Genomic DNA, 26,364 nt, shown 5'->3' on the forward strand with positions numbered 1-26,364 from the left:
TTTTTGAAGTGAACTCTACCTCAGCATGGAGCTCAAAACTCACAATCCCAAGATCAAGAGTCGCATGTTCTACCGACTGAGCCAACCAGGCACCCTGGGAGGTATGTATGAGTACTGAGAAGGAAAAGGACACCAAGGATAAGAAACTAGTCTTTATTTTAGACAGTATCATAAAATTTTTTTCACATTCCCCCCACTTGCTACCCTTAATCCTCATCTTCTAGTTGAGAACTAAGGCTTGAGAGAGGGGAGAGAAAGATCATAAAGCATAAACTTAGCAGCACTAACAAGGTGCTTCCCTCTGCACAGCTGTCTTCCCTCACATGGGCATTCTGCACAATAGTCTTCCAGGAGGTGCTGATGGGTTTTCTCAGGGTGGAGTAGTGGGAGGCTAAGATGTCCATGCTCACATAGTATGGGAAAACAGTAGCTCAAGGTTAGTTTTTTTTATCGTAACAGGAGTTCTCAGTCCTTAATATTCTGAGTTGATCTCAGGAGATCAGGAGAAAAGGGGTATGCAGTATTCCCCAAGCTTTCTGAGCAAATAATCGTTTTTTTCATCAAATACATGAGAAATAGTTTTGAATGTACTGTAAATAGTTTTTTGAGATGCGGAGTTAGAAAGCCTGATCTCTTTCCATTTTTCCATTGTCTGCTAACACCAGCAGCACAGTGACTCCAGAATGTAGACTGCTGGCTACACGGAAAAAGGGACAGGTTAGTTAAGGATGGCGTGGAAGGGACCAGCTGTGTCCTCACTTATCGTTTCTGCTTGTACACTGTTCAGCTGAAGTGTAGCTGACATACAGTGTTCTGTCCACTTGAACATTTGTCTTCATTCCCCCAAGTCAAGCAAGATGTACTCCATCCCCCACCCGCCACCACCTTAAGCAATCCAGTTGGGTGCTACTTCCCCTCCCTTTTGTGACAGAGCAACTAATTTATCACTACCTGATGAGACAAGAGTGCTACTGAGACAAGATGGTGGCCCAGCAGAAGATGTCCATGCTAACGCACCATAGGAGACAACATACTGAGAATAAAGGGTAGCCTCAAGGAATTACACAGAAACACTATCTAAACAATACTTTCACAAGCACTGGTTGGCTCTCCACCAGCAAAACTGAGCAAGCATTTATGGTCCCCTCAGGCCTGGATACTGGCTGCCTCTTGGCTTGAAATATGGCTAGGCTTTACTGAAAAAGGTGTCTGCCCTTAAACTCTAATTGCTTTAGCTTCAGACTCTTCTGGGCACAGTTCAGACACTGATCAGCAGCAGACTTGCCTTAGACAGCCTGACCACATTGAGGGATTGTAAAATAATCTCCATGCATGGTATTGACTAATTAAACTTGCATTCAACACCATATGCTGATAGGAGGAGGCAAAGGATAAGATTCGAATCTTAGATCTTTCTGAGCAGGGCGTGTTAGGTGATAACCAGAGGGAAGGATTAGTTGCAAGCTGGATGTGAGCTCAGGCTTAGGCATGAAGGGAATGTTCTCCTACTGGTACATAGAAGCTCTAGGGGCTCCCTGAGCTCTGGGGCAGACTACAAGGGTTTCACTCCAGGAAGGGTATGATGTGAGCATAAAACCATTCTTGAGACAGTTGAAGATGGTCCCCTTCCACAGCCAGGAACACGAGCTGTCCTGCATTGTCCATTTCCTTTAGCCCCAAGCGGTCCTGCAGACAGAAAGATCATAATTAAGAGGCTTCACGAAAAATTAATAGTTGTAAAGAATCAATGTTCATTTGAGATACGTGCTCAAAAGTGTAGTCTTTTCCCGGAGTAGCAAAATTTAGGTGTTAACACTTGAAAATGCCAAAAATGATTCCTCCCTGTTTTCTTCCTGAGCATTCAAAACATAGGTATAATTGAGATTGTTGTCTACAGAGTACTATATTCAGCTTTCTGAAAAGTTTACTAAAGCTTCTGGAGAACCACCTGCGTGGGTGAGCCAGGCCACAGACAAAACTGCCTCAAAATGTCAGTCAAGTGAGACTGAGCCAAAAACAGAAAAAGCTGAAAACATCTAACCCTTCAAGAACACACCTCACTTTTCATATCCTGGCACTACCCACAGGGGCACAGAACAATCATGGCTGGGAGGACAAGCAGCTGACAGAGCTGGAGTGTTGCTTCTGCTGTAGCTACCATCAGTTTGACTTGGACGAGAGGGAAGTTAGTTCTTAGTTGTAATTTCCAAAACTCGGCAGACCTGAGCTTCCCTTTTCTTTGAGCTCACCCAAGATGGGCCACCAAATGCTGGAGATAAGCCAAGAGAGGAGACAACTGGCCCGTGAAATTACTCAGGAGAATTCTTGTAGAAGGCAAGTGGCGCCCGTAGCACTTGTGCCTTTTAGGAGGGTCCAGTTCCAATATCCGTTCCCTGGAGTGCGGAAGGTCCCAGAACTAGAGGTAGTGAAATGGTGCAACCTCTGCTGGAGAAACAGGGCCTACCGCGTTGCCCCCAGGCCCCTGCAGGAGGAGCTCCTCTCACCAGTGCTCTAATTTTAAAAACGGGACTTCACATCTGTTCGTGTTTTAAAATTAACACCTCTCCTATGTGTTCACGATGCACGGGGGCTTCTTGGCTTAGCAGTCTGCATGTCAGCAAAGGAAGCCAGTTCTAAACCTTTTCATCAGCAGACAGAAACTGGAGATGAGGTGATCTTTGTACATACGGAAAGCCATGAGGTCCAGGTCCTTCATCCTTCAGGATGTACACTAATAAAACCCAGCGCCCGAGACACTGGGGTCACAATCAGCACCCTCACCGGCCTCACCCGTATCAGACCAAGTCACAGGCCTCCGAGCACCCACTGCTCTGGGGCATACAGGACAGCCTCTATCACCAAAGAATCGAGCAGCTTTGGGAACCAGGAGCTGAAAAAGACAGTACCTCTCTCCTCTCTGGTTACCTGTGTGTACAGACTGGTCTCCTGCAAGGGGATGGTTTCCTTGGCTTGGCCACTCCTGTAAAACCCGAACCACTGCAGAAGAGGAGGGTGAATGAAGATCAGACACAACAGCACATATTGTCAAGGTAAGACTACCAACAAACAACATCACAAAGCTGTAGCAAAGAGTGAAAACAGTATGTCTTAAGTCATCTCTTTTTAAAGGTAGATGCTGAGGGATGAGTTAATCTTTCCAAAGCGCTTTCCAATTCTGCAGAATTCCTGTTTCCTACAGTAACTGAACACCTACGCTGTGAAAATCCTTGTGCTAAATCTGACATTGAAGATAAATATATATGTGGTCCCTGTTTTCTACAACTCTGGTCTGGTGAGGCAAAGAAACAACTGTTTAGCACAGGGATCAGCCAACTTTTCTGTAAAGGCCAGATACAAAATAGCTTAGGCTTTAAGGACCACATGAGTGTAACTACGTAGTGCTGCCCTTCTAAACAAAAGCAGCCACACACAATATATAAAAAATGAATATGGTTTTCAAAAAGCTAAAAGAATATGGCTCTATTTCAATGAAATTTCACTTATGGACCTTGAAATTTGAATTCATATAACCTTTGTCATCAGATATTCTTTTGGTTTCTTTCTGACCATTAAAAAATGGTTCACGGGGGGAACCTGGGGGGCTCAGCGGGTTAAGGCCTCTGCCTTCGGCTCAGGTTATGATCCGAGGGTCCTGGGATCGAGCCCCGAGTCAGGCTCTCTGCTCAGCAGGGAGCCTGCTTCCTCCACTCTCTCTGCCTGCCTCTCTGCCTACTTGTGATCTCTGTCTCTGTCAAAAAAATAAATAAATAAAATCTTTAAAAAAAAAATAAGGTTCACAGGCCCTGCAAAAGCAGATGGCGGGCCGATAAGGCTGGCTAGTCCCTGATAACCTGACATAATGTGATGATTTTGCAAAAGAGGGAGCAAAGTCTGCTTGGAGTAGGGATGACATCCTGGATGGAAGAAGTGACATTTGAGCTTGGCCTTGACAGATGAACTTTAGCTTGTCAGATGGAGAAGCCCAGGGAAGGGCACTCTAGAGACTGAAAAGCATGAACAAAAGCACTAAGAGTAAAAACACATGCCAAGTCTGGTGCATTTCAAGACTTCATCCTAGAGTATATGTGTGAAGTGGGACATGAAGGAAGATTAAGTTGGAAAGGTAGGTCAAGGCGGACCTTAAATGCCAAGCTCAGGGATTTATAGACTTTGGGCTGATGGTTTAGGTCACAGGTCTCCTGGATAATGTGGTAAAAGTTACAGACCCTTCCTCAGACAAGGCTACTACATAATTTTGCAAACAATTTCAGATGTTGGGGGGTGTTATAGCCCCAAGTGTCCCATTTGTAGACCTCGAGCAAAGAAGCCCTGCTCTACACAGAAGGAGGAGGAAGGGACTGAAGGTTTCTCCTCAGCAGGTGGCTGTATTTTAATGCCATTTACTCCTTTGGTCTCCCCATGTGGTGTGGCCTGCCGGCACAGCATCTCACCTCAGAGTCCACAGGGTCCACAATGGAATCATTGAGAAACTTGACCATCACAAACTTCTTCAAGGCCATCAGGTTCTTCTTGTAGGACTCATTGACTCCCTGGAAGAAAGGCAGTTGTAGTTCAGGGACAATACCGTCAGATTCCAGCAGGGTGTTAAAGCCTTCCAGTGCTCTGGCCTCCCCAACCCTGGGCCACAGTATTTCCTCCCCATGATAATGGGTTGGTTTTCCAGCTCCCAGCCCAGAATATACCTTGTAAGCCTTTTCTTATCATCCTATCTGACTGGCAATGCCCCCACCAACCATAGTCTGTCACCACACTCCATAGGCATCCGTCACATAGGTTAAAGGCGACCACCCAGAGAGAGCCAAGGCAAAATGAGAAACCGCACATTCTGAGTGGTTCTGCTATAACACTTCCGTTTCTTCTGCACCAACCCTCAAGTTTTGTTTTAAAAAAACAAAACAAAACAACCCTCCAGATGGGCCCAATACAAATTGAATCACTGAGTTTACCAGAATCCCACAAACCAAACCAAGCTTGTGCCTGGGACATATTGGGTCCCCTCTGCCATCTCTCTTCTAAGTAAATCTCACTTCTGAGAAAATCTGACCCCCAAGGGACCCACGAGGAAGGCTGCTCTCAGTAAGACAGCCACTGTGACACTCCATTTAAACCAGCCAGCAACCTACTAAGCTTACCCTGCTTCTTCAACACAAGGCAAGGAAAAGGACCTATGGGAAGAAAGCCAAATGAATTTCAGCTTTCCTAAAAGGAACTGACGCTCATAAGCACTGCCTTCCCAAAACAGAACTTCTGTTCCCCAGGGTGTGTGTCCAGGATATTTTGGGTAAACGGTCACAGCTCATCTGCATGTGGCGCCCCAAAAGCAACACGAACGCACAGCAACAGCAGCCTGGGATAGAAGCTTACCCTCTCCTGATTAATATCTGCCAAGAAGATGCTGTGGTTGCGGTACATGTCCTCCTTGATGGGGTCGTGCCAGTATTCTGCTTGCACCAGGCTGCAGGAAGAAGGAATGAATGAAGGTGACCGAGCCACGTGGCAGTCAGCACGCTGGAGGCACACCCCTGTGTGTGCATATGCACATTGTGTACTAAGAGACTTCAAAAGGACAAAAAATCAAGAGCCACCACGTCCCTGGCCTTGACCTTAAATAGGGCAGACAAGACTTCTACTTATGACACAGTTCGTTAAGGACACACCTGAGGCATGAGAGTGCTATGCAGCACAGTACAGTCCCACAGATTTGGGAAAAGGACTCATCCGTGTCTGTTCCCCCAGGGCCTTGAGCCTTCCTTATCACACTTCCGCCTCCGGGTCACCGTGGCCCATGCTGTCCCCGTCTAAAGCCTCCCCTGCTTCCCCCTCCGCTGCTTCCTATTCAGATATCTGCAAAGACTCAGCTCAGCTATCACCACCTCCGCATCCAGCCATCCCTCTCTTCACCCATCTGGCCGGCCTCAGACTCGCAGGGAGGTCTACCCCTTCAATCCCAGAGCATTGCTCCTATTGTTGAATGAGGACAGTAGTTTTCAGGATTCTGGAATGTCACAGATTTTTAAGGACAAAAGGCGGGGATCTGGTGTTTATACTATTATTTCAGACTGGTGTTCACATGCTTCCGTTTCTCCCCAGTCTCTCTGCTCCCTCTATCCTCCCCTCCCTTCCTTCGGGGGCTCTTCCCCATCCACACTGAGCCCTTCCCAAGTCCTCCCAGCTGGTGCCTCCACAGTTCCTCGTAGCCCCTGCAACCACACAGCCGCAATTCCAGAGAAAGTGGACCGGCTGGCAGAAGACCTCTGGGGGAAGGAGGAGTCAGACCACGGGTGGGACTCTAGCCCAGGCTGGCAGGGGAGAGAAGAAATGTTTGTACAAAAGGCGCTCCCCAGCCTGAATAGAAGAGCTGCCCTCAGGTGGTGGTCCAGAAAGCTCCACTCAGCAGGGCAGGATGGCATAAAGGCCCAGAGGGACCAGCTATAGCCGAGAGGTCAGAGCTCCTCACGTCCAGGGCAGGTGCACCCGAGGTCAAAAGAGGCCGTGGCTCCGGCTCTCTGCTCAGCAGGGAGCCTGCTTCCTCCTCTCTCTCTCTCCCTCTCTGCCTGCCTCTCTGCCTACTTGTGATCTCTCTCTGTCAAATAAATTTTTAAAAATCTAAAAAAAAAAAAGAGGCCACGGTCAGCCTGCCACGGTCACAGGAACATTCGATCATCTGTTTTTAAATGTATTTGAAACATTTCAGTGTTTAGTTTCACTGATTTTGTCAAAATGTGATGAATTCTGACCATTTATAAAATACTGACATTGCCACTGGTCTTGTGCTTGCGTTCTAGACCTGCTGTCGCTCACCGGGGGCGAGCTGACTCCCTGGTTCTCCCCCTGGGGACAACAAGCTCCTTGCGCAATGACACACAGGCACATGGCAGATGCTTAGCAGGAAGTCTCCGCTGAGTGCAAGGGCCCGGTGCAGGATGCCAGACAGGCTCTGAAAGAAGTGGCTGGCACTGAGGGAGGGGAGGGGTTGTGAGATGTGAGCAGAAGGGAAGGCAGTATGGCTAGGAGAACAAGGGAAGAAGCTTCGGGAGTGGGTGGGTGGTCAATAGTGTCAAACGCTCAGAATTGGTGAGCAGGGGGTGCACACATGGTGGCCAATCAAAGTTTCCTCAAAAAATGTTCGGGGAACAAATACAAAGGTCTTTGGATCTTGCCCGACCAGGTTCCAGCGACCCAGAGTTACAGCAGGGAGCCCAATGGCTGAAAATGAAAGCAATAGTTCTGGGGCAACTTTCTGTGTGAAAAGTGCTTCAGAAGGGGCAACAGGAAGAAAGGAAAGGCATTTGTTTTGTGAGAAGCCTGGTGCACACGGGGCACCTATGGGGAAGGACCTGCAGGTGAGCAGAAGCTGGGAGTGTCAGGGAGCCAGACGGAGAAGAAACATGGTCTGTACTGTTCTCGTCTGGTCACCAGGGTGGGGCCGGTTTCAGAGGTTAAGTAACGCTCTCAAAACTGCTCAGTCGTGGGCTCCTGGGTGGCTCAGTGGGTTAATCATCTGTCTTTGGCTCATCAGGATCCCAGAGTCCTGGGATCCAGCCCTGCAAAGGGCTCCCTGCCCTGCAGGATGTCTCCTTCTCCCTCTCCCTCCTCTGCTCCCCCTGCTTGTGTATGAGTCTCGTGCTTGCTCTCTCTCTGACAAATAAATAAATCAATAAATCTTAAAAAAAAAAAAAAAAACAACTACCCGGCTGTGTCAACGGTGACTCAGTCAGTTAAGTATCCCTTAACGCCTGGTTTCGGCTCAGGTCGTGATCTCAGAATTGTGGGCTTGAGACCCACATGGGGCTCCATGGGCAGTCTGCTTGGGATTCTCCCTCTGCCCCTCCCCACCGCTTGCTTGTGCGCATGCACTCTAAATACACAAATACATAAATAAAAGCTTAAAAAAAAGAAAAGACACAGTTGTAGACAAGGTAAGATAGGAGCCTAAATTTGCCCAAGTCCATACGCTTTCCAATGCAGCCCGCTCAAGAGGCAATCAGCTCCCCAGAAACCAGAGCCTTTACCCGTGAGGCCTGCTACAGCCTCTGTGGCTTAGACAGCACTTACTGGGCCTATTCTAAGCACTTTACACACATTAACCTATTTAATCCTGAAAAGAATTCCATCAGGAAGGCACTATTATTAGCCTCCTGTTTACAAATGGGGCAACCATGCCCAGAGTGATTAAGTAGCTTGTCCTCGGTCACTCTGCTGGGAGCAAACAGAGCCTAAATGGCCTAGGCAGCCCTAGTGGCTCTGCTCTTGACCACCACACGTACCCACACCCCCACCTCTGTGGACCGTGTGGCGCCCACAGTACCAGCTTCACAACACGCAGCCCTGTGCTGGAGTCACGGACACTCGTCTCTTGGAGCTGGATTCTTTCCAGGGTTATTGGGAAAATTACCTATCAACCGTAAAGCTCACTAACGTGTCCCTTCATGGCACAAATTCTTCAGAAGTTACTGCTGTCGGGGCCCATCGCCACTCTATTCTGTCCCTCCTGGTCCTGGCTCCAAACCCAGCCGCTGCTGGTACCATCTGCACGGGGAGATGCTGTGCCAAGTCCTGGAGGGACAGGAACAGCAGCCTGACGGGGAGGAAAGGAAATGTAGAAGCACAGGTGTCAAGGCAATGGCTGAAACCTAAACCATTCTAACCTAAATCACAACATGATTTTTGGTGGACTCTGACAAACTAATTCTAAACTCCAGATGAAACCATAAAAGTCCAAGACCAGCCCAGACTTGAAGCAGAGCCTCCCAAAAGTTGCAGAGTAACTAAAGCAGCGTGCGCGAGGAGGGGAGACAAATAAAATGGAACGGACCAGCAGCCCGGAAACGGACTCAAGCAGTGAAAACCCCAGATAGATGAAAAACATGAGAATCAAAACAAAACTTGAAAAAAAAATTAGGAGAAAATACAGGATCAGAGAATAGCTTTGCGCTTCAGTCCTGAGGACTGATGACATGGCCTGAATCCAAATTGGAAGCTGCCGAACCTGCTGCTATTTGGGAAGTACCTAGTGCCCCAAAACCGTACACTTAAAAATGACTGAAATGGCAAATTCTGTTTTACACACACACACACACACACACACACACGTTTTACTGCAACTTAAAAAAAAAAAATGTGTCCCAAACCAATGAATTATACACACTAAATGACAGAACTGTATAGTATGTGAATTTGATCTCAATAAAACTGCCCCCCAAAAATCTGCTAAAAGATACGCCACAGGCTGGGAGAAGTGAAGTGTAACACACCTAGCAAAGAAAGGCTTAATAATCCTAATACAGGGGCGCCTGGGAGGCTCAGTTGTTAAGTGTCCGCCTATAAAGCTCAGGTCCTGAGCCCAGGGTCCTGGGATCGAGCCCTGGGATCAGGCTCTCTGCTCAGCGGGGAGTCTCCTTCCTCCTCTCTCTCTCTACCTGCCTCTCTGCCTGCTTGTGATCTCTGTCTGTCAAATAAAATAAATAAAATCTTTAAAAAAAAAATTAAAAATCCTAACACAGATGCATCTGTGTGTGTGATGCTTACACACCAGTAAGAAAAAGAGCGCCCAACAGAAAAACAGGCAAAGACTAGAAGAGGTAATGAATAGGCAACTCAGAAAAGAGAGACCCGAGTGGCCAAGAAACATGAACAGATGTTCGAGCTGCCTAACGGGAGGCACAGATGGGAAAGCGAAACCATCCCACACACATGTGACTGGCAGACTCGCAATAGACACAGGATCCCGAGTAAGTAAGACTGTAGAAAACGGGAACGCTCACACTCTGGTGGTGGGAACAGAAATTGGTACAACCACCTCAGCAACATGGAGGCGAGTCTAAGATGCACGCTCTCATTGTAATCTGAGCAGCTAACAGGACGGAGTGTCTCCAAAGCACTGTTCTAAGCACTCTATCTACATCTCTATCTCTTTTAACCCTCTCTACAGCCCATCTGCCCTTGTTTATAGATGATGAAACTAAAGCAGAGAGGTTAAGGAGCATTCCCCAAATTACCTGGTAAATAACTGAGAGTCCAGATGTGAATTCTACTAGTACGTAAGTTCTTGTTCAGGGGTTGCTGGGTGACAGAAAATACGTAGACTGATCTCCAACCCCAGTTCCTGGCACAGAGCTCCTAAGACCCTTATAAATTCCTAAGTGGTTAGAGCACTAGGAGCAGCTTTTCTTCTACTGAGGTGGCTCTGGGTGGGCTCCTGGATGGCTCCTAGATGGGGCTGCTCACCAAACCTCCCCCTGAAGCTTGGAATTTTCAGCCCTGCTCACCATTCTTCAGAGAGGGGAAGGGGGTGCTGAAAATGGAGCTAGTGCTCCATGGATCATGCTTATGGCAGGAAGCTTCCATAAAATCCTGATAGTAGGGGTTCAGAAAGCTTCCAGGTTGGCAAACACACCCACACCAGAAGGGTGTACACCCCAGCTCCCACGCTCAGGACCCTCCTGAGTCCTGATAGATAGAAGAGTCAATCTATCTCTTCATCTGGCTGTTCATCTGTGTCTTTTTTTTTTTTTTTTTTTAAGATTTCATGTATTTGACAGAGTACAAGCAGTGGGAAGAACAGAAGGAGCGGGAGAAGCAGACTCTCCCCACTGAGCACAGGACATATAGCCTGATGCAGGGCTCGATCCCAGGACTCTGAGATCATGACCTGAGCTGAAGGTTGGCAACCGACTGAGCCACCCAGGTGCCCCTCATCTGTGTTCTTTATTATACCCTTTAATAAAGTGGTAAACATGTTTCCTTGAGTTCTGTGAGCCACCCTAGCAAATTAATCACACCTGAGGAGAGGGCCGTGGGAACCTCCACTTTGTAGTCAACGTGGGACAGAAGTTGTGGGTAACGTGGGGACCTATTACTGGCAATGGGCGTGTGTGTGTGTGTGTGTGTGTGTGTGTGTGCGCGCGCGCGCACATGTATGGTGGGGGGCAGGCTTGTGGGAGTGAGCTCTTAATCTATGGCATCTGACGCCATCTCCAGGTGGGCAGTGTCAGAACTGAGTTAAAATGTAGGAACCCAGCTGGTGTCCCAGAGAATTCCTTGGTGTGGGGAAAATCTCCACACATGTGGTGACCAGAAGTGGTGTCCTGTGTGGGTAGAGTAGTAAGTAGCATAAAAGTAGAGGAGACATGCAGCAACACAGGCTGGGCTTTTCAACACAAGGACGATCCCTCTAAGTTGTCTGTCATCAAGAGAAATTAGAAGTGCTGAAATGTCTGCAGTATGGAAATCAATACACGGTGGCGTAGTCACAGAATCCAGAAAGCCAGGTAGTCGTTAAGAGGAATGAACCAGATGTGTAACAACATGTTATTAAATGTGATACTGATGAAAAACTCAGTTGCAGAATGAAGTGCACAAGATATCCATTACATAACATTTTAAATATACAAAATAAGGCTACATACTGATGGAGGATATATATGTATATATATAGACAATTTTTCTTTTTTAAGAGGACAGAAGACTCTATTACTCTCATTTCTTTCTTTCTTCTTCTTCTTCTTTTTTTTTTTTTTAAGATTTCATTCATTTATTTGACAGACAGACATCACAAGTAGGCAGAGAGGCAGGCGGGGAGAGAGAGGAGTAAGAAGGCTCTTGGTGGAGCAGAGAGCCTGATGCGGGGCTCAATCCCAGGACCCCGAGATCATGACCTGAGCTGAAAGCAGAGGCTTTAACCTACTGAGCCACCCAGGCTCCCCTATTACTCTCGTTTCTTGATAGTGGCTGTCACTATGGAGGGCGGGCAGGGAATGGGACCTGGTAGAGATATGTAGAAGAATTCAGTATTACCTGAAATGTTTCAGTTCTTAAAACATCTGACGCAAATATGACAAAATACTAATTTTAGGTCTTAGATGACATTACTCTCTCTACTTTTTTTGAACAGTGGAAAAGTGCCTAAGTAGATACCTTAGTATTTCCAGAAGGGGAGTGGCGAGTTGAGGGCGAAGGTGTGAGGAAAGCAGGACACCTGGGGATAAGCGTGCTGTGAGAGCCACTGGGGGGCACAGACCCCCTGCGAGTGCTGGGCATGCAGGGCTGAGGGCCGAGGACCAAGGGCAGGGCCACCTGGGAGAGCAGAGCTGGCACAGGGGAAGAGAGGCCAAGGCCAGGGCGACACTGCTGTATTCACTGCGGTGGGGATGGGCTCAGTGAGTAGAATAGCAAGGAGGAAACTGGAGGAAGAAATCCAGCAAGGGCTATCAGTATCTCAAAGGGGAACTAGAGGGTGGATTTCACAAGCACGAGGGGAGAGAGAACTGTCACACTCACTGCTCCTCACTGTTGCCCCCACCAAGCCAGGAGCTGGCGCTGGAAAGTCCCTCCTCACTGGCTTCCCAGGGAACTAGATCGAATTTGCTTTAAGGCTGAATGATCTGAACAGTGCAGAGGACACCTCCTGGGGTCTCTGCCTAAATCAAAATAAACTCTTCCTTGTCTGGGTACTGCAACCTTCCTGTGTCCACCTTCTGATTACAGGGGTGGGTATGGTCGGTACCATGTGGTCTCACTCTTCTGGCCACAGCCAGTGATGGAGATCTGACCTGAGCTGGGACATGGTCCCGTCCCCAGAAATCTGGACTGGGACCAAGAGATTCCAGCCTCTCCTGAGATAATATCCTAAACAGATACAATGAAAAACTTGGAAGCTGGGGGCGCCTGGGTGGCTCTGTCAGCAGAGTGACAGTCTCTTGGTTTCAGCCCCATCATGATCTTGGGGGTCATGGGACTGAGCCCCAAGGTGGGCTTCGTGTTCAGAAGGGAGTCTGCTTGAAATGCTCTCCCTCCCTCTGCCCCTTCCCTGCTCCTGCAGGCACTCTCTTTCTCTCCAAAATGAATAAATAAATCTTAAAAAACAAACAAACAAAAAGTTTGGAAGGAGGGCAAGGCCACCTTTTACCACATGGGTGGCCGGAGAGGCCAGTGTTCATGCCCACAGCGGCAACAGAAACGCCAGTGGGAGAGACAGACTCAGCGCTTGGTGGCTCCCATTTCTTGATTCTAGTCCCTCTGAAACCCTGGGTACCAAAAGACTATGAACTCCTTTAAAAATTTACTTTGGGCTAACATGGTTATTTTCCTACATCCAGAATCCTCCAGGATACAAAAGGCAGCCTAGCACCGCACTACCAGAACGTGATCTCCCTCTGCACCTTTCCACCCTCCCCGCACCTTTCCCACCTCTACTGGGGCTACCTGCCCTTTTTTTTTTTTTTTTTTTAACATTTTATTTATTTATTAGAGAGAAAGAGTGAGCACGAGCAGGGGGAGGGGCAGAGGGAGAAGGATAAGTAGATTCCCTGCTGAGCAGAGAGCCTCATGTGGGGCTCGATCGCAGGACCCTGGGATCATGACCTGAGCTGAAGGCAGATGCTTAACCGACTGAGCCACCCAGGTGCCCCACGTGTACCTTTTTAAATCTCCTACTGCCCATCTGCTAAGATGAGATGTACATAGAAAAACAAAGAAACTTTAAAAAGAAAAAGCAACTCCATAAATTTATAAAAGTATCGATCTGTATTTGAGCCACTGAGAACTCAGAAAGCATTTCCAAGGGAAACCCTGTTATGAATGCTGGGCTGTATCCTGGCTCACACTGAGCTACGTTATGGAACTTACCTCAGGTCATTCCACTTCTCTCCAGCTCACTGTGCCCACCTCAGTGTCCACGCCATCATCACCTCTTATTGAGACACTAAGGAAGCCCATTGCTTTTCCTCTACCTGCTTTCCGGTCCACTCTCCACAAAGCAGTGGAGACCATCCAAACACCTGAATCTGGCCGTATTTGCTTGAAACCTCTCAAAAGCTTCTCTTGATGTTTAGAAGGAAACTCACATGGCTGATGTGATCTTCCCATCTTTGCGCGTGTCACCCCTGCCAACTCCCGTCTATCACTCAACTTGTCACCGGGGCCTAGAATAAGCCAAATGTGTCCGAGGATCGGGCCTTTGTGCCTCCTGTTCCCTCAGCCCAACGGCTCTTTCCTCAGCTCCTCCCATCCTCCTTCTCATCCTTCGACCCCAGCTTAAATTCCTCTTCTCCGAAGGCCATTCTGTCTGGAGTAGGCACTGCCTCCACGCCTCGCCACCACTGCATCCTGCTTACTTCCGCCACAGCTTTAGCACTGTCAGAGGTGACCCAGCACCTCTGTTTGCCTGGAGCGCCCCCGTTCCCCACCAGAATGTTCCTTCATGGGGACAGGGTCGCTAACTGTCTTATTCTGCACTCTATCTGCCAGACCTACCACAGGGCCTGGCAAACTGCAGGGCGACGTTTGATGAAATGATGAATGAAATACTTTATGACTGCAACCGAAAAGAGAAAACAAAACCACGGCAATGCTTATAAATAAAGGAAACAGGCAGCTCATATTTAAAATATGGCACTACTAGCACTAGCGGTAACAGCCCCGAGCTGCCTACTTAGCGTGAGCTGAGGGCCCTGCACTGAATCTCCACGTGGGAAAGTACTGACGGGAGAGGCTCCCAGACACCAGGCCACGCAGCAGACCGGCAATCTTTTTTTTTCTGGTGTGTCTGAAGAGGCCTTTATTTTCCCTTCACAAGTGGTTGTACTTAAAGGTTCTGCACAGAACTCTAGGATGGAAATCACTTTTCCTCAGTGATTCTAGCACTTCTAGCAGGTGGTGCTGCTGACAGGAATGCATGGTCCTTGGGATGGACTCTGGGGGCGGCCTCCCCGGAGGCCACTCTTTCTCCTCATGCTCTGACAGGTCACAGGAATGCACCAGTGTGAGGCTTTTTTTCATCCCTTGCCCTGATCACTTAGTGAGCCCTTTCAATCTGGAAATTCATATCCTGTCATTCCGAGAAAATTTCTTGTATTACTTCTTTAGTAATTTCAATCCACCCTTTCTCCTCTGGACTCTTTTTGGAACTCCTATCAGGCAGATCCTGGACTTCCTAAATGTCTCCCTTAATTTTACCAGTTTTCTCCTTTTTTTTTTTTTTTTTAAACCTCTTTGAGTTTTTGTTCTCATTTCTAAGAGATTTCCTCAAGTTTATAGTCCCATATCGCTCTCGCATTTATTTTGGTTGTCTTATTTTTAATTGCCAGTTCTCTCTTGTGCTCAGATTGTTGGTATTATTCATTCTTTTCTGGTGCCACGGAGGTAACTGCTCATCTCTAAAGATAATAATTCTAGGCTTCTTTTTTTCTTTTCTTTTTTCTTTAAGATTTTATTTATTTGACAGACAGAGATCACAAGTAGGCAGAGAGGCAGGCAGAGAGAGAGGACGAAGCAGGCTCCCTGCTGAGCAGAGAGCCTGATGTGGGACTTGATCCCAGGACCCTGAGATCACGACCTGAGCTGAAGGCAGAGGCTTTTTTTAAGATTTTATTTATTTATTTGACAGAGAGAAATCACAAGTAGATGGAGAGGCAGGCAGAGAGAGAGAGAGGGAAGCAGGCTCCCTGCCGAGCAGAGAGCCCGATGCGGGACTCGATCCCAGGACCCTGAGATCATGACCTGAGCTGAAGGCAGTGGCTTAACCCACTGAGCCACCCAGGCGCCCTGAAGGCAGAGGCTTTAACCCACTGAGCCACCCAGGTGCCACCCCCCCTTTTTTTTTCTTTTTAAAGATTTTCTTTGGCTCCTTGAATTGTCATCATTTCCTTCCAAGTTGCTTTTTATTTTTCATTGGTTCAGTCTGCCTTTCATACTAGAAGCTTTCCTCAGATGTCTGGCTGGGGGTCCCAGGCTCACGGTTCACGCTGAAACGAGACACTACAAACTGACTGGAGCCTTCTTGTGTGATAACAGAGCTTACGTCCTGGTGACTTCACCTCACAGTAGTCGAGAGGAATCCTGATTTCTTGAAGGACTCAAAAACCTCAATCTATAGATCTTCTCTCTGGGGCCAGTCAGGTTTTCCAGAGACAGGTCCACTGAACATCAGACTAGCAGGTTATAAGCCTAGTGGCTATCATTCTGGGAGCTGAGTGGGAGGAAAGGGGAGTGGGAGGGCCCGGGTTTTCAGTGGGGTGTCTCATCACTATCCTTCACTTATTACCTCTGAGTCTTGTACTTCTCGAGTTAAATTGCTTCAGAGAATAAATTTTGCTTCTCTTGTCACAGTGGGGGAGGAGCAGTCACTTGGATGTGCACTTACGGGAACTGGGGGTTTGATCATTCCTTATATAGAAATGATTTTTTTTTTCTCCCAACAAAAAGTCCTGTTTTTAGCTCCATGCACCCATCTCTACCTTCCAAAGGATCTTATGCATCTAATTCCTGACCCTCTGTGGAGTTATAAAAAGTGAATCCGCTCCCTTCTTGTCGGGGCATCCTTCTACAGACACAAAGGTTTCGGCTTTTTTCCTCTGCTGAAACAGTTATCACTCCTTCCTCTGCTTTCTTTCAAAGTCATGGTGATGTCTTTTTTTGTCTCCCCTCTCCTCTCCTGTTCTCTTGGCCCTTGTGGGTTTTCTCACTTTCTATTCTTTTGCTATTGGGTTATTATTACAGTTTAAGGAGGAAGTGAAAAAACATCAATCTGCCACTTTTAATCAGTATTTAGGTGTTACTGTCTCCTCCCCATGACTGCTCATTTTCAGTCGCTAACAATTCTCATCGCCATGGGTTGTGCTTGGTTCACAAAAGAAACACAAAGAAATAAAAGGATGATTTTTTCTGAAGCATCTGGCAAGAGTTAGAAGAATACGGAGTAAAGAATAAAGAACAATGGGGGCACCTGAGTGGCTCAGTCAGTTAAGTGTTTGCCTTCTGCTCAGATTATGATCTCTGAGCCCCACATTGGGGTGTCCCTATTAGACAGGGAGTCTGCTTCTCCCTCTCCCTCTGTGCTCTATCGCTCTCAAATAAATAAAATCTTAAAAAAAAAAAGTATCTTAGTTTCCTCACTGACCATTAGGTGGCACTACTGACCTGACACAGCTCTGTGACTCTACATGTGTGGCCAATGGGTAGGAAACGAAGAGGTTAGTTAGGGACAGGTTGTTTCCACATGCAGAGTCCTGGCAGGGCTGAACCTTGGAAAATGGCTTCAAGGAAGTGTTGCACTGAAGAACTGTTATTAGACAAGAATAATACGCTCGGAAAACCTTTAGGATAGCTGCTGTTGTCATACTAGTTGATCCCAAATCTAGTTATCATCTAGAGTTCTCCAGGGGCACCTGGGTGGCTCAGCAGTTAAGCATCTGCCTTCAGGGGGTGTCTGGGTGGCTCAGTGGGTTAAAGCCTCTGCCTTCGGCTCAGGTCATGATCCCAGGGTCCTGGGGTCAAGCCCCGACTCGGGCTCTCTGCTCAGCAGGGAACCTGCTTCCCCCCACTTCTCTCTCTGACTGCTTCTGCCTACTTGTGATCTCTGTCAAATAAATAAATAAAATCTTAAAAAAAAAAAAAAAAAAGCATCTGCCTTCATATCAGGTCATGATCCTAAGGTCCTGGGATCCAGCCCTGAACTGGGCTCCCTGCTCAGCAGACAATCTGCTTCTCCCTCTCCCTCTGCCCCTCCTCCTGCTCACACTCTCTCGCGCACGCACTTTCTCTTTTCTCTGGGATAAATAAATAAAATCTTAAAAAAAAAAACCATACCCTTCCTTTTTAAAATTTAATATTAGAGCAGTTTTAAGCTTATAATATAACCAAGCAGACAGCACAGAAATACTTTAGAAAAGCCTCTCATGCGCATACCCCTGGCCACTACTCCTGGAATTTCTGCTGTCAACATCATTTCAGTGTCGGCATGATATTTTCACACACTGACAGTTCCACATCCTTTCCAGCCAACCATACATACCGTTCTTGAATAGCTTTGTTGTAAGCCCCAGCATTCAGCGTCTTCCTGATCAGGTCACAGATGTGAGAACTCTCCCCTGGACACCGAGGGAGTCCATAAACACCTACAGCAGCAGAAGACAAAACACCTTCAAGAGCTATGAACTGAACACCTACTATGTGCAAGGCACGGTGAGGAAGACAATGAACCAGAGCTAGCCTCTGATCTCATTCATCTATGCCTCAAGAAAATAGCGTATTGAGAATTCATACCATAGCCAGCTGGCACTCCCATTCGAGTTATCTGCCTAAGGGTCTTAGCTCCAGCTCTTCCTGGTAGATGTGCTCCTCTCACTGCCTCAGTGATTGGGCTCATTCCGGCTCTCAGGTCTTAGCTTGGGGAAGTCACATCTGACAACCCTAACTCAAGTAGTGCCCCACCCCCTTCCTCGCCCCTCCCCCAGTTATACCTTCCATCTTCATCAGCCTCAGCCTTCATCATATGAAAAATAACATTTTCAGCAGTACCAGGCATAGTTCTAAGAATATATTGGCAGTAATTCATTCAATCCTCAAAACCAACATGTGGGGTAGAAATTATTATTCACCCTATATTATGGAAAAGAAACTTCAAAACGGAGAGGTTAAATACTTGATCTCAGGTTGGACAATAAGCGTAGAGCCAGGATTTGAACACAGGTAGTTTGGCTCCAGAGCCCATATCTTTTTCTTTTTCTTTTCTTTTTATTTTTTAAAAGATTTTGTTTATTTATTTGTCAGAGAGAGAGAAGGAGAGCATAAGCAGGAGGAGCGGCAGGCAGAGAGAGAAGCAGGTACACTGCTGAGCAAGGAACCCCATGCAGGACTTGGTCTCAGGACCCTGAGATCATGATCTGAGCTGGAGGCAGCAACTCAATCGACTAAGCCACCCAGGCACCCCTTATTTATTTACTTTTTTAAAAATAGGCTCCACCCTCAGCATGGAACCCAATGCGGGGCTGAACTCATGACCTTGAGATTATGACCTGAGTGAGATGAAGAGTCAGATGCTCAACAGACTGAGACACCCAGGTGCCCCCAGAGCCCACATCTTTAACCACTATTCTGTCCTTCAAGTATTATCCTAGGGCGCCTGGGTGGCTTAGTCATTAAGTGTCTGCCTTTGGCTCAGGTCATGATCCCAGGGTCCTGAGACTGAGCCCCACATCAGGCTCCCTGCTTGGCAGGAAGCCTGCTTCTCCCTCTCTCGCTCCCCCCGCTTGTGTTCCCTCTCTCACTGCATCTGTCAAATAAATAAATAAAATCTTTAAAAAAAAAAAATCAACATTATCCTATTTCTCTCTCTTTCTCTCTTTTTTTAAGTAGGTCCCACGCATGGAATCCAATAGAGGGCTCAAACTCATGGTCCTGAAATGAAGATCTGAGCTGAGATCGAGAGACAGACACTTAACCAACTGAGCCACCCAGTGCCCCATATCCTGTTTTTTTCTGGATCATAGTTCCCACTATCTGTATTTATTTATTTACTTGCTTCATTGTCTATTTCCTAACCCCCACACTAGAATGGAAGTTTCCTGAAGACAGGGACCTTGTCTGTCCTATTTATAGATTTTCACACATATTTGTTGACTGAATAATAAAGTTGTTTTTACCAACTTGCATTTGAATATTACTTGTGTTTTTAAGAAGTATTTTGGGGGGCACCTGTCAGTTGGTGGCTCAGTCAGTTAAGAGTCTGCCTTCAGCTCTGGTCATGACTGCAAGGTGCTGGGATCGAGCCCTGTGTCGGGCTCCTCGCTCAGCAGGGTGTCTGTTTCTTCCCTCTTCCTCTCCCCCTCCACCCATGTGTGCTCTCTTTCTCTCTCTCAAATAAATAAATAAATAAAATCTTAAACAAACAAAAGAAGTATTTTTCTACTTACTCTCTCACTTCATCCTCTGAAAAATTCCTACAAGAAGGGCAAGGCCTTCTTTCAGTTTCCCTCATCTGTGAAAGGGATCTAAGTACCAAATTATTTGCCCATCATCAACAGTTAACTGGGTGAATTCCTGATTATAAGGAGAATCCTTCTGCCCCTACACTATGCTACGTGATAGCCACCATGAGAACAGAGATGATACTCTACCCAAAGACACATCCTTCCCCAAAAGTTATGTAATTCTGCCTAAACAGAAAACCTGTTGTTTTTCAAAGGATTTATTTTCTACTGTTAACTTTATAGACAAAAAACCTCAGATGTTATTGTTTGCCTGAGTCTAAATTCAGTAAGACATCACAATGTCAGAAAACAGGAAAAGCAGGGCACTTGGATGGCTTAGTCAGTTAAGAATCTGCTCTCAGCTCAGGTCATGATCTCAGGGTTCTGGGATCGAGCCCCACATTGGGGTCTCTGTTCAACAGGGAGTCTGCTTCTGCCTCTCCCTCTGCCCCTCCCCCAACTTGTGTGCCTGTGCTCTCTCTCACTCTCAAATAAATAAAACCTTTAAAAAAAAGAAAGGAAAGACTGTTGGTCCTTACTGACTCCTTAGTCACCACCTGCCATGTGGCTGCAACCACCTCACCTCCAGGAAATCATGTCATTTAAACTGGAGAGAAGCAGTTGGCAACCTGATTCACCTGTGTTCTTGGCTTCTAGAATCCCAAGTCTCTTCCTATTTCTTTAATTCTGGCTAGTTTATTATAACGGGACTTTCCAAGGATGGCTGACTTCTTGTACCAATAGAGCTGCTGGAATGTTTTAAAATCAAGTGGTCACATGGATTAGAACAGAGAAAAAAAAGGAGGCAAAGAGGCCAAAGTTACCTTGATGTTGTCCCCCAACTGAGATCAGATTGATCATGGGAGGTGATGGGCATCTCTGAGCCACTGCCCTCCTGGGGAAAAAAAAAAAAGGATTATCAGATCCAACAGTCAGATAAAAATATATCTTTAACCTCCAAATTTCCAGATTAAGCTACTTCATCCTCTGTGATTCCCCAAAGCCATGAAGCATCAGGATTTCCCCCAGTAAGGTCAAATGCAAATCTTTATTCTTTCATAGAAAATAAATTAAGTTTCATAAAGCTTTTTATATGGAGACAATTTAGAATACCTTTCCTTACAAGAGAGATGAAATGCTCAAAAGAATTAGAGTAGTGGATCTACCCGAATATAAGGAAAAGATCAATTCCATGTAAATAGTACAATCGAACAGAAAGGAACTTACAGAAATTGACCTCCTTGGGAGAATCCCATTGCGTTGTAGCCTTGCTGCAATTTAGGATCCTTAGCAAGAATCTCACACACTGTTGCTACTTGGGAATTGACATTCAAGAAGAAGCTGTTCTCCACATCCTGAAAGAGGAGCCACAGAGGAAAGTCAGGATGAAAACCACCAATGGCCATCTTCCCTAAGAGGCCAAACAAATTCAGGTTGGAAGCCTCACATAAGCCACTCAAGAGTTCAAGTATCATTGTATGATCTGCTGCTAAAAATGCAAGGCAAAGCATTTTAATAATATATTCTACGAAATCAGTCAGCTAACCTTCAGAGGAACACAGCTGTGAAGGGCCTTACCTCCATCAGGGTCTTCCCAATTTCTAAGGATAAGACATAAATTCCTGGTATTTTCTTCTCAACCATTTTTTTAATAGCACCCATGCTTAAGGGATTACAACAGCTGTCTCCTAGACAACAAAGACAAGGGGAAATACTCGTGAGCCAAAACATCACACATTTTTAAAAAAAAGTTCTATACTTCAGGGACGCCTGGGTGGCTCAGTTGGTTAAGCAGCTGCCTTCAGCTCAGGTCATGATCCCAGCGTCCTGGGATCAAGTCCCACATCGGGCTACTTGCTCCGCAGGGAGCCTGCTTCTCCCTCTGACTCTGCCTTCCACTCTGTCTGCCTGTGCTCACTCTCACTCTCTCTCTTACAAATAAATAAATAAAATCTTAAAAAAAAAAAAAAAGTTCTATACTTCAAAGAGCATTATTAAGAATGTGAAACATACAGAATGGGAGAAAATATTTGCAAAACATATACCTGATAAGGGTTTAATACCCAGGATATACAAAGAACTCTTACAACTCAAAAAGAAGTTAATCTAATTAAAAAATGGAAATAGGACTTGAACAGACTTATCTCCAAAGAACACAAGCACATGAAAACATGCTCAACATCACTGGTCATTAAGGAAATGCATATCAAAACTATAATGAGATACCACATCATACTTACTAGGATGGCTTAAAAAAATTAAAATTAAAAAAATAAAAAAATTTTAAATTAAAAGATGGAAAGTAACAAGTGTTACAAGGATGTAGAGAAATAGGAATCCTTGTATTGCTGGTGGGAGTGTGATATGATGCAGCCACTGTGAAAATTTTATAGTTCCTCAAAAAGTCAAACCTAACAATTACCACATGACCCAGCAATTTCACTTCTAGATTTCTACCCAACAGAAATTAAAACATGCCCACACAGAAACGTGTACATCAATGTTCATAGCAGCATTATTCATAATAGTTAAAGGGTGGAAATGACCGAAATGTCCATCAATGGATGAGTGGGTAAACCAACTGTGGTATATACACACAGAGGAATATTATTCAGCCAGAAAAAAGAATGAAGCACTGACATGTTGCAATGTGGATGAACCTAAAAACCATTACTATATGTGAAATGAGCTAAACACAAAAGGTCACATAATACATGATTAACTATGTATATATATATATATATATATATATATATCCAGAATAGGCAAATCTATACAGACAGAATGCAGATTGGACATCTCCAGGGACTGCTAGGGGCAGGGAACAGTGTGATTACTTAACGGATCCTGGTGTTTTGTAGGGTGATGGAAAAGCTTTGAAATTAGAGAGAAGTGGTAGTCCTACAACATAGTGAACCCATTAAACGCCACTGAATTGTATATTTTAACATGGTTAATTGTAGGTTATATTTGTTTCACTCCAATTTTTTTTTTAAGATTTTTATTTATTTATTTGACAGAGATCACAAGTAGGCAGAGAGGCAGGCAGAGAGAGAGGAGGAAGCAGGCTCCCTGCTGAGCAGAGAGCCCAATGCAGGCCTCTATCCCAGGACCCTGAGATCATGACCTGAGCCGAAGGCAGAGGCTTTAACTCACTGAGCCACCCAGGCGCCCTGTTTCACTCCAATTTTTAAAAAAGAACATTTTTTTTGCTTGGCTCATGTTTATCAAATAATAAAAAACTTCAAAAGCCCATACAATATAATTGGCACACAAAATTCACAACTGAAAAATAAGCAGAGATGCTTATTATGCTCCCTTATCATCTGGAACATTTGGGAATAATAGATTCAAAAGGACTTAGGAGCCAGACTGGAGGGCTGGGGAAAAGCAAGGAAAGAACCTAGGACATGAAATTTGAGGAAGTACTCACTCACAGGTTTGTGCCAGTGCTGACCCTAAACTTCTACAAACTAGAGAGTGAATGCCTTCTTTTTTTTTTTTTTTAATTTTTATTTATTTATTTATTTATTTATTTATTTATATTGACATATAATGTATTATTAGCCCCAGGGGTACAGGTCTGTGAATCACCAGGTTTACACTTCACAGCACTCACCACAGCCCATACCTTCCCCAATGCCTGTAACCCAACCATCCTCTCCCTAACCCCCTCCCCCAGCAACCCTCAGTTTGTTTTGTGAAATTAAGAGTCTTTTATGGGAGTAAATGCCTTCTTAAATTTTGCACTCTGGGGATCTCCCTGCTCACCCTACTCCTAGTCCTGTTTCCTGTTTCTAGGAACCAGAACTAAAAACCAGAAGCAGAGTGACCAGCCACTCACCCAGAGAAATAGGCAGAGGTCATTCCCCATTTGGAGCTGAATCATCAGGTTTCTAACCTGAGAGGAAGGCTTAAGATTCATTTTTAGAGGAAAAGCTAAGGCTTAGAGCATTTTCTACTTCTCTCATAACTTCTTTTAAATCTCTTGCGATAGCCCCAGAGCCCAGCACAGAGCGCTGTATTTGCCGGCTCTAATTGCTCTTTGAACACTTTTCTTTAACTCTATCCAATAAGGCTGTCACCTTCATCACGTTCCCCAAACTGCCTAGGTTAAGGTCATTAGTGATCTTCAAATTGTTAAACGCAATAACCTGTTCTCAGTTGCCCTGCTGATAAAATTCCATACAGCTGATTGCTCCCTTCCTCTTGAAACATTTTCACTGGACTTCCTGGACACTGCACTCTTCTAACGTTCCTCCACCATCACTGTCTCCTCAACTGATTCCACCTCATCTCCTCAACCTCCAAATGTTGGCAGTGTCTCAGGGCTCCATCTTGAGAACTCTTTCCTCCTGTGCACTCTAATACCCATGATCCTGCCCAGTTTCATGGCCTTAAATGCCAACCATAGGCGGAAGGCTCCCAACTTAAATCTCTAATTCATATCTCTGTCCTATACTCTGCACTCCTCTACATCTCCTGAATGTCTAATGAGGATCTCAAATCTAGTAAGTCCAAAAGCAGGACTTTTTCTTGCTGGCCCTACAGGCTTCCTCATTTTGGTAGAACGACAACTTCTTCCTTCTGCTTGTCCAGTCCCAAACCCACAGAATCATCCTTGACTCTTCTTTTTCTCTCATTCTGAATCTAACCTGTTAACAGATCCCATTGGTTTTGCCTTCAGAAGATACCCAAACTTTGAACACTTCTCAGCATCTCCCAGTATTATCCTGTTTCATGCCATCCGCCATCTCTTGTTTAAATGGTTGCAGTAGCTTCCTAACTTGTGTTCCTCCAAACGTCTATAATCCCCTACAATCTATTCTTTTTTTTTTTTTTTTTAAGTAGGCTCCATGCCCAGTGTAGAGTCCAACACAGGACTTGAACTCACAGCCCTGAGATATAATATACAACAATTAGAGCAGTCCTTTTAAAAAATGAAAGTCATATCATGTCACTCATGTGCTCAAAACCCTCCACGGACTACCCATCTCAAATTCTAGCCAATGCCCTTAGTAGGCCCAACACTGGCACCCTCCCAACCTAATCCCCTACTTTCTTCTCCTTGCTCACTCAGTTCCCACCCCACTGACCTGAATGTTGTTCCTTCAACATACCAGACATACTTCCACCTCAGGGTCTTTGCATTTACTGTTCCTTCTACCAGCTATTCACAGGGCAGCTTCCCTCATCCACTTCAGGTCTTTGTACACATGTCATTTTCTCAGTGAATCCTTTCTTGACCTTCCTTATAAAATCGCCAGCCCCCGCCTCCCATTTCTATCCTCCTACTGCTTTCTTTTTCTCCATTGCACTTATCACCATTTTACTTAAAACGTATTATATGTTTTGCTTATTTATTTCTTTATAGTCTCTCTCTCCCCCTGGCAAGTAAGTTCCAAAAGGGCAAAGAATTTGGTCTGTTCACTGTCGTATCTGCAGCATCTAGTAGGTGCTTGATACCTACATGTTAAATGTAAAAAGGAACTGCAGGTGCCTGACAAATCTATTCAGTGTGTCAATGAATAAAAGGTTGGATGCCCCCGTCATTCGGCCACAGCCAGGACTGCCAAACCAAGTACCAGACGCTGCACTCTGACGCCACTGCCATTGAGGATTAAACAAGAACAGCACGGAATACCCTAACCCAATGCACGGCTCTCTGCGAGCACTCACCAGAGGATAGTCCCTTCCCCCTCTCCCTTTCCAGTGCAGAGCAGCCCCCCCAAATCCTCAGACGTCGGGTCGGCAGAGCGCTGTGCAGCCACTGTCCTCGCCCTCCACACTCGCACTCTGCAGACGCGAACCCAGGCTGGGAAAGAGAAGGAGTCTCCAAACCCTTCTGACTCTCTTCTCCCTCACTCACCCATCCCATGCCAGATCACCAGCGGCAGCGGCGCGGCCCGGTCGAGATGCCCGAGCGTCCGTGCAGCGAAGGACCCGGGCAAGAGAGCGACGGCCAAGAACCACAAGCAGCTGGGCGACGCCATCTTGACCCAATCATGTGACCGCGCTCCCGGGCCTGGACCCGACGCTCGCTGGGGCGGACCGCCAGCTCCACACTTCCCACCACTGCCAGTCAAAATGAATGTCCAGGTTTATCTGGCACTTACTACACATCAGACATCCTTCTAAGTGTTTTATACCTGTTAACGGATTTAGTCCTCCTAATAATGCTGTGTACCCTTCTCCCCATTTTACAGGTCTGGACACTGAGGCACTGAGAATTTGGGTAACTTGCAGAATTCACAGAGATAGCATATTGGTGGATCCAAAGTTGTGACTGAGCTACTGCACTGCACTACCTTGGAGAAAAAAGTGCTCTGTGGAAGGAGGAAAGGAAGGAGGGATTCAGCTCGCTATCAGCAATGGAAGGGGAGGGATCATTTCCAGCCAGGGCTAATAATGACCAGGTGTGGTATTTGTTCTGGATGTTGAAGGAAAAATAGGATGTCAACAGGCAAAGATGAAATGCAGGCGGACTGGACTGAGCCAAGATGGAGAGGGAGAAAGGAATGGTGTGTTTTATAAATAAATGGCAGGGCAGCCAGAGAGATAAGAACATCTCTTGGATGTGTAAACCACTGCCACT

The 26,364-nt window shown here is 46.0% G+C and overlaps 1 protein-coding gene across 1 annotated transcript; it reads right to left on the bottom strand.

Moving 5' to 3' along the window:
- Positions 1 to 139: 139 nt before the first annotated feature.
- Positions 140 to 25,796, bottom strand: PPT1 (palmitoyl-protein thioesterase 1). The gene is made up of 9 exons (XM_059374257.1): positions 25,639 to 25,796; positions 21,348 to 21,457; positions 20,997 to 21,124; positions 20,594 to 20,664; positions 17,813 to 17,915; positions 5,386 to 5,476; positions 4,452 to 4,550; positions 2,926 to 2,997; positions 140 to 1,686 (listed from the first exon to the last, which is right to left on the bottom strand). Exons 1-9 carry the CDS (start codon positions 25,760 to 25,762, stop codon positions 1,564 to 1,566), a joined length of 921 nt encoding a protein of 306 aa, XP_059230240.1. The 5' UTR covers positions 25,763 to 25,796; the 3' UTR covers positions 140 to 1,563.
- Positions 25,797 to 26,364: the final 568 nt, after the last annotated feature.

The sequence above is a fragment of the Mustela nigripes genome, chromosome 14, assembly GCF_022355385.1.
Source record: "Mustela nigripes isolate SB6536 chromosome 14, MUSNIG.SB6536, whole genome shotgun sequence".
NCBI classification, from domain to species: Eukaryota; Metazoa; Chordata; class Mammalia; order Carnivora; family Mustelidae; genus Mustela; species Mustela nigripes.

Excerpts from the sequence above, each read along its gene's own strand:
- PPT1 (XM_059374257.1), bottom strand. The coding sequence starts at position 25,762 with ATGGCGTCGCCCAGCTGCTTGTGGTTCTTGGCCGTCGCTCTCTTGCCC. Across the intron at positions 20,665-20,996 it reads TCCCAAGGAGGTCAATTTCT|GAGGGCAGTGGCTCAGAGAT; the intron begins GTAAGTTCCTTT and ends TTTTTTCCCCAG. Across the intron at positions 4,551-5,385 it reads CAGATATTAATCAGGAGAGG|GGAGTCAATGAGTCCTACAA; the intron begins GTAAGCTTCTAT and ends CCTTTCTTCCAG.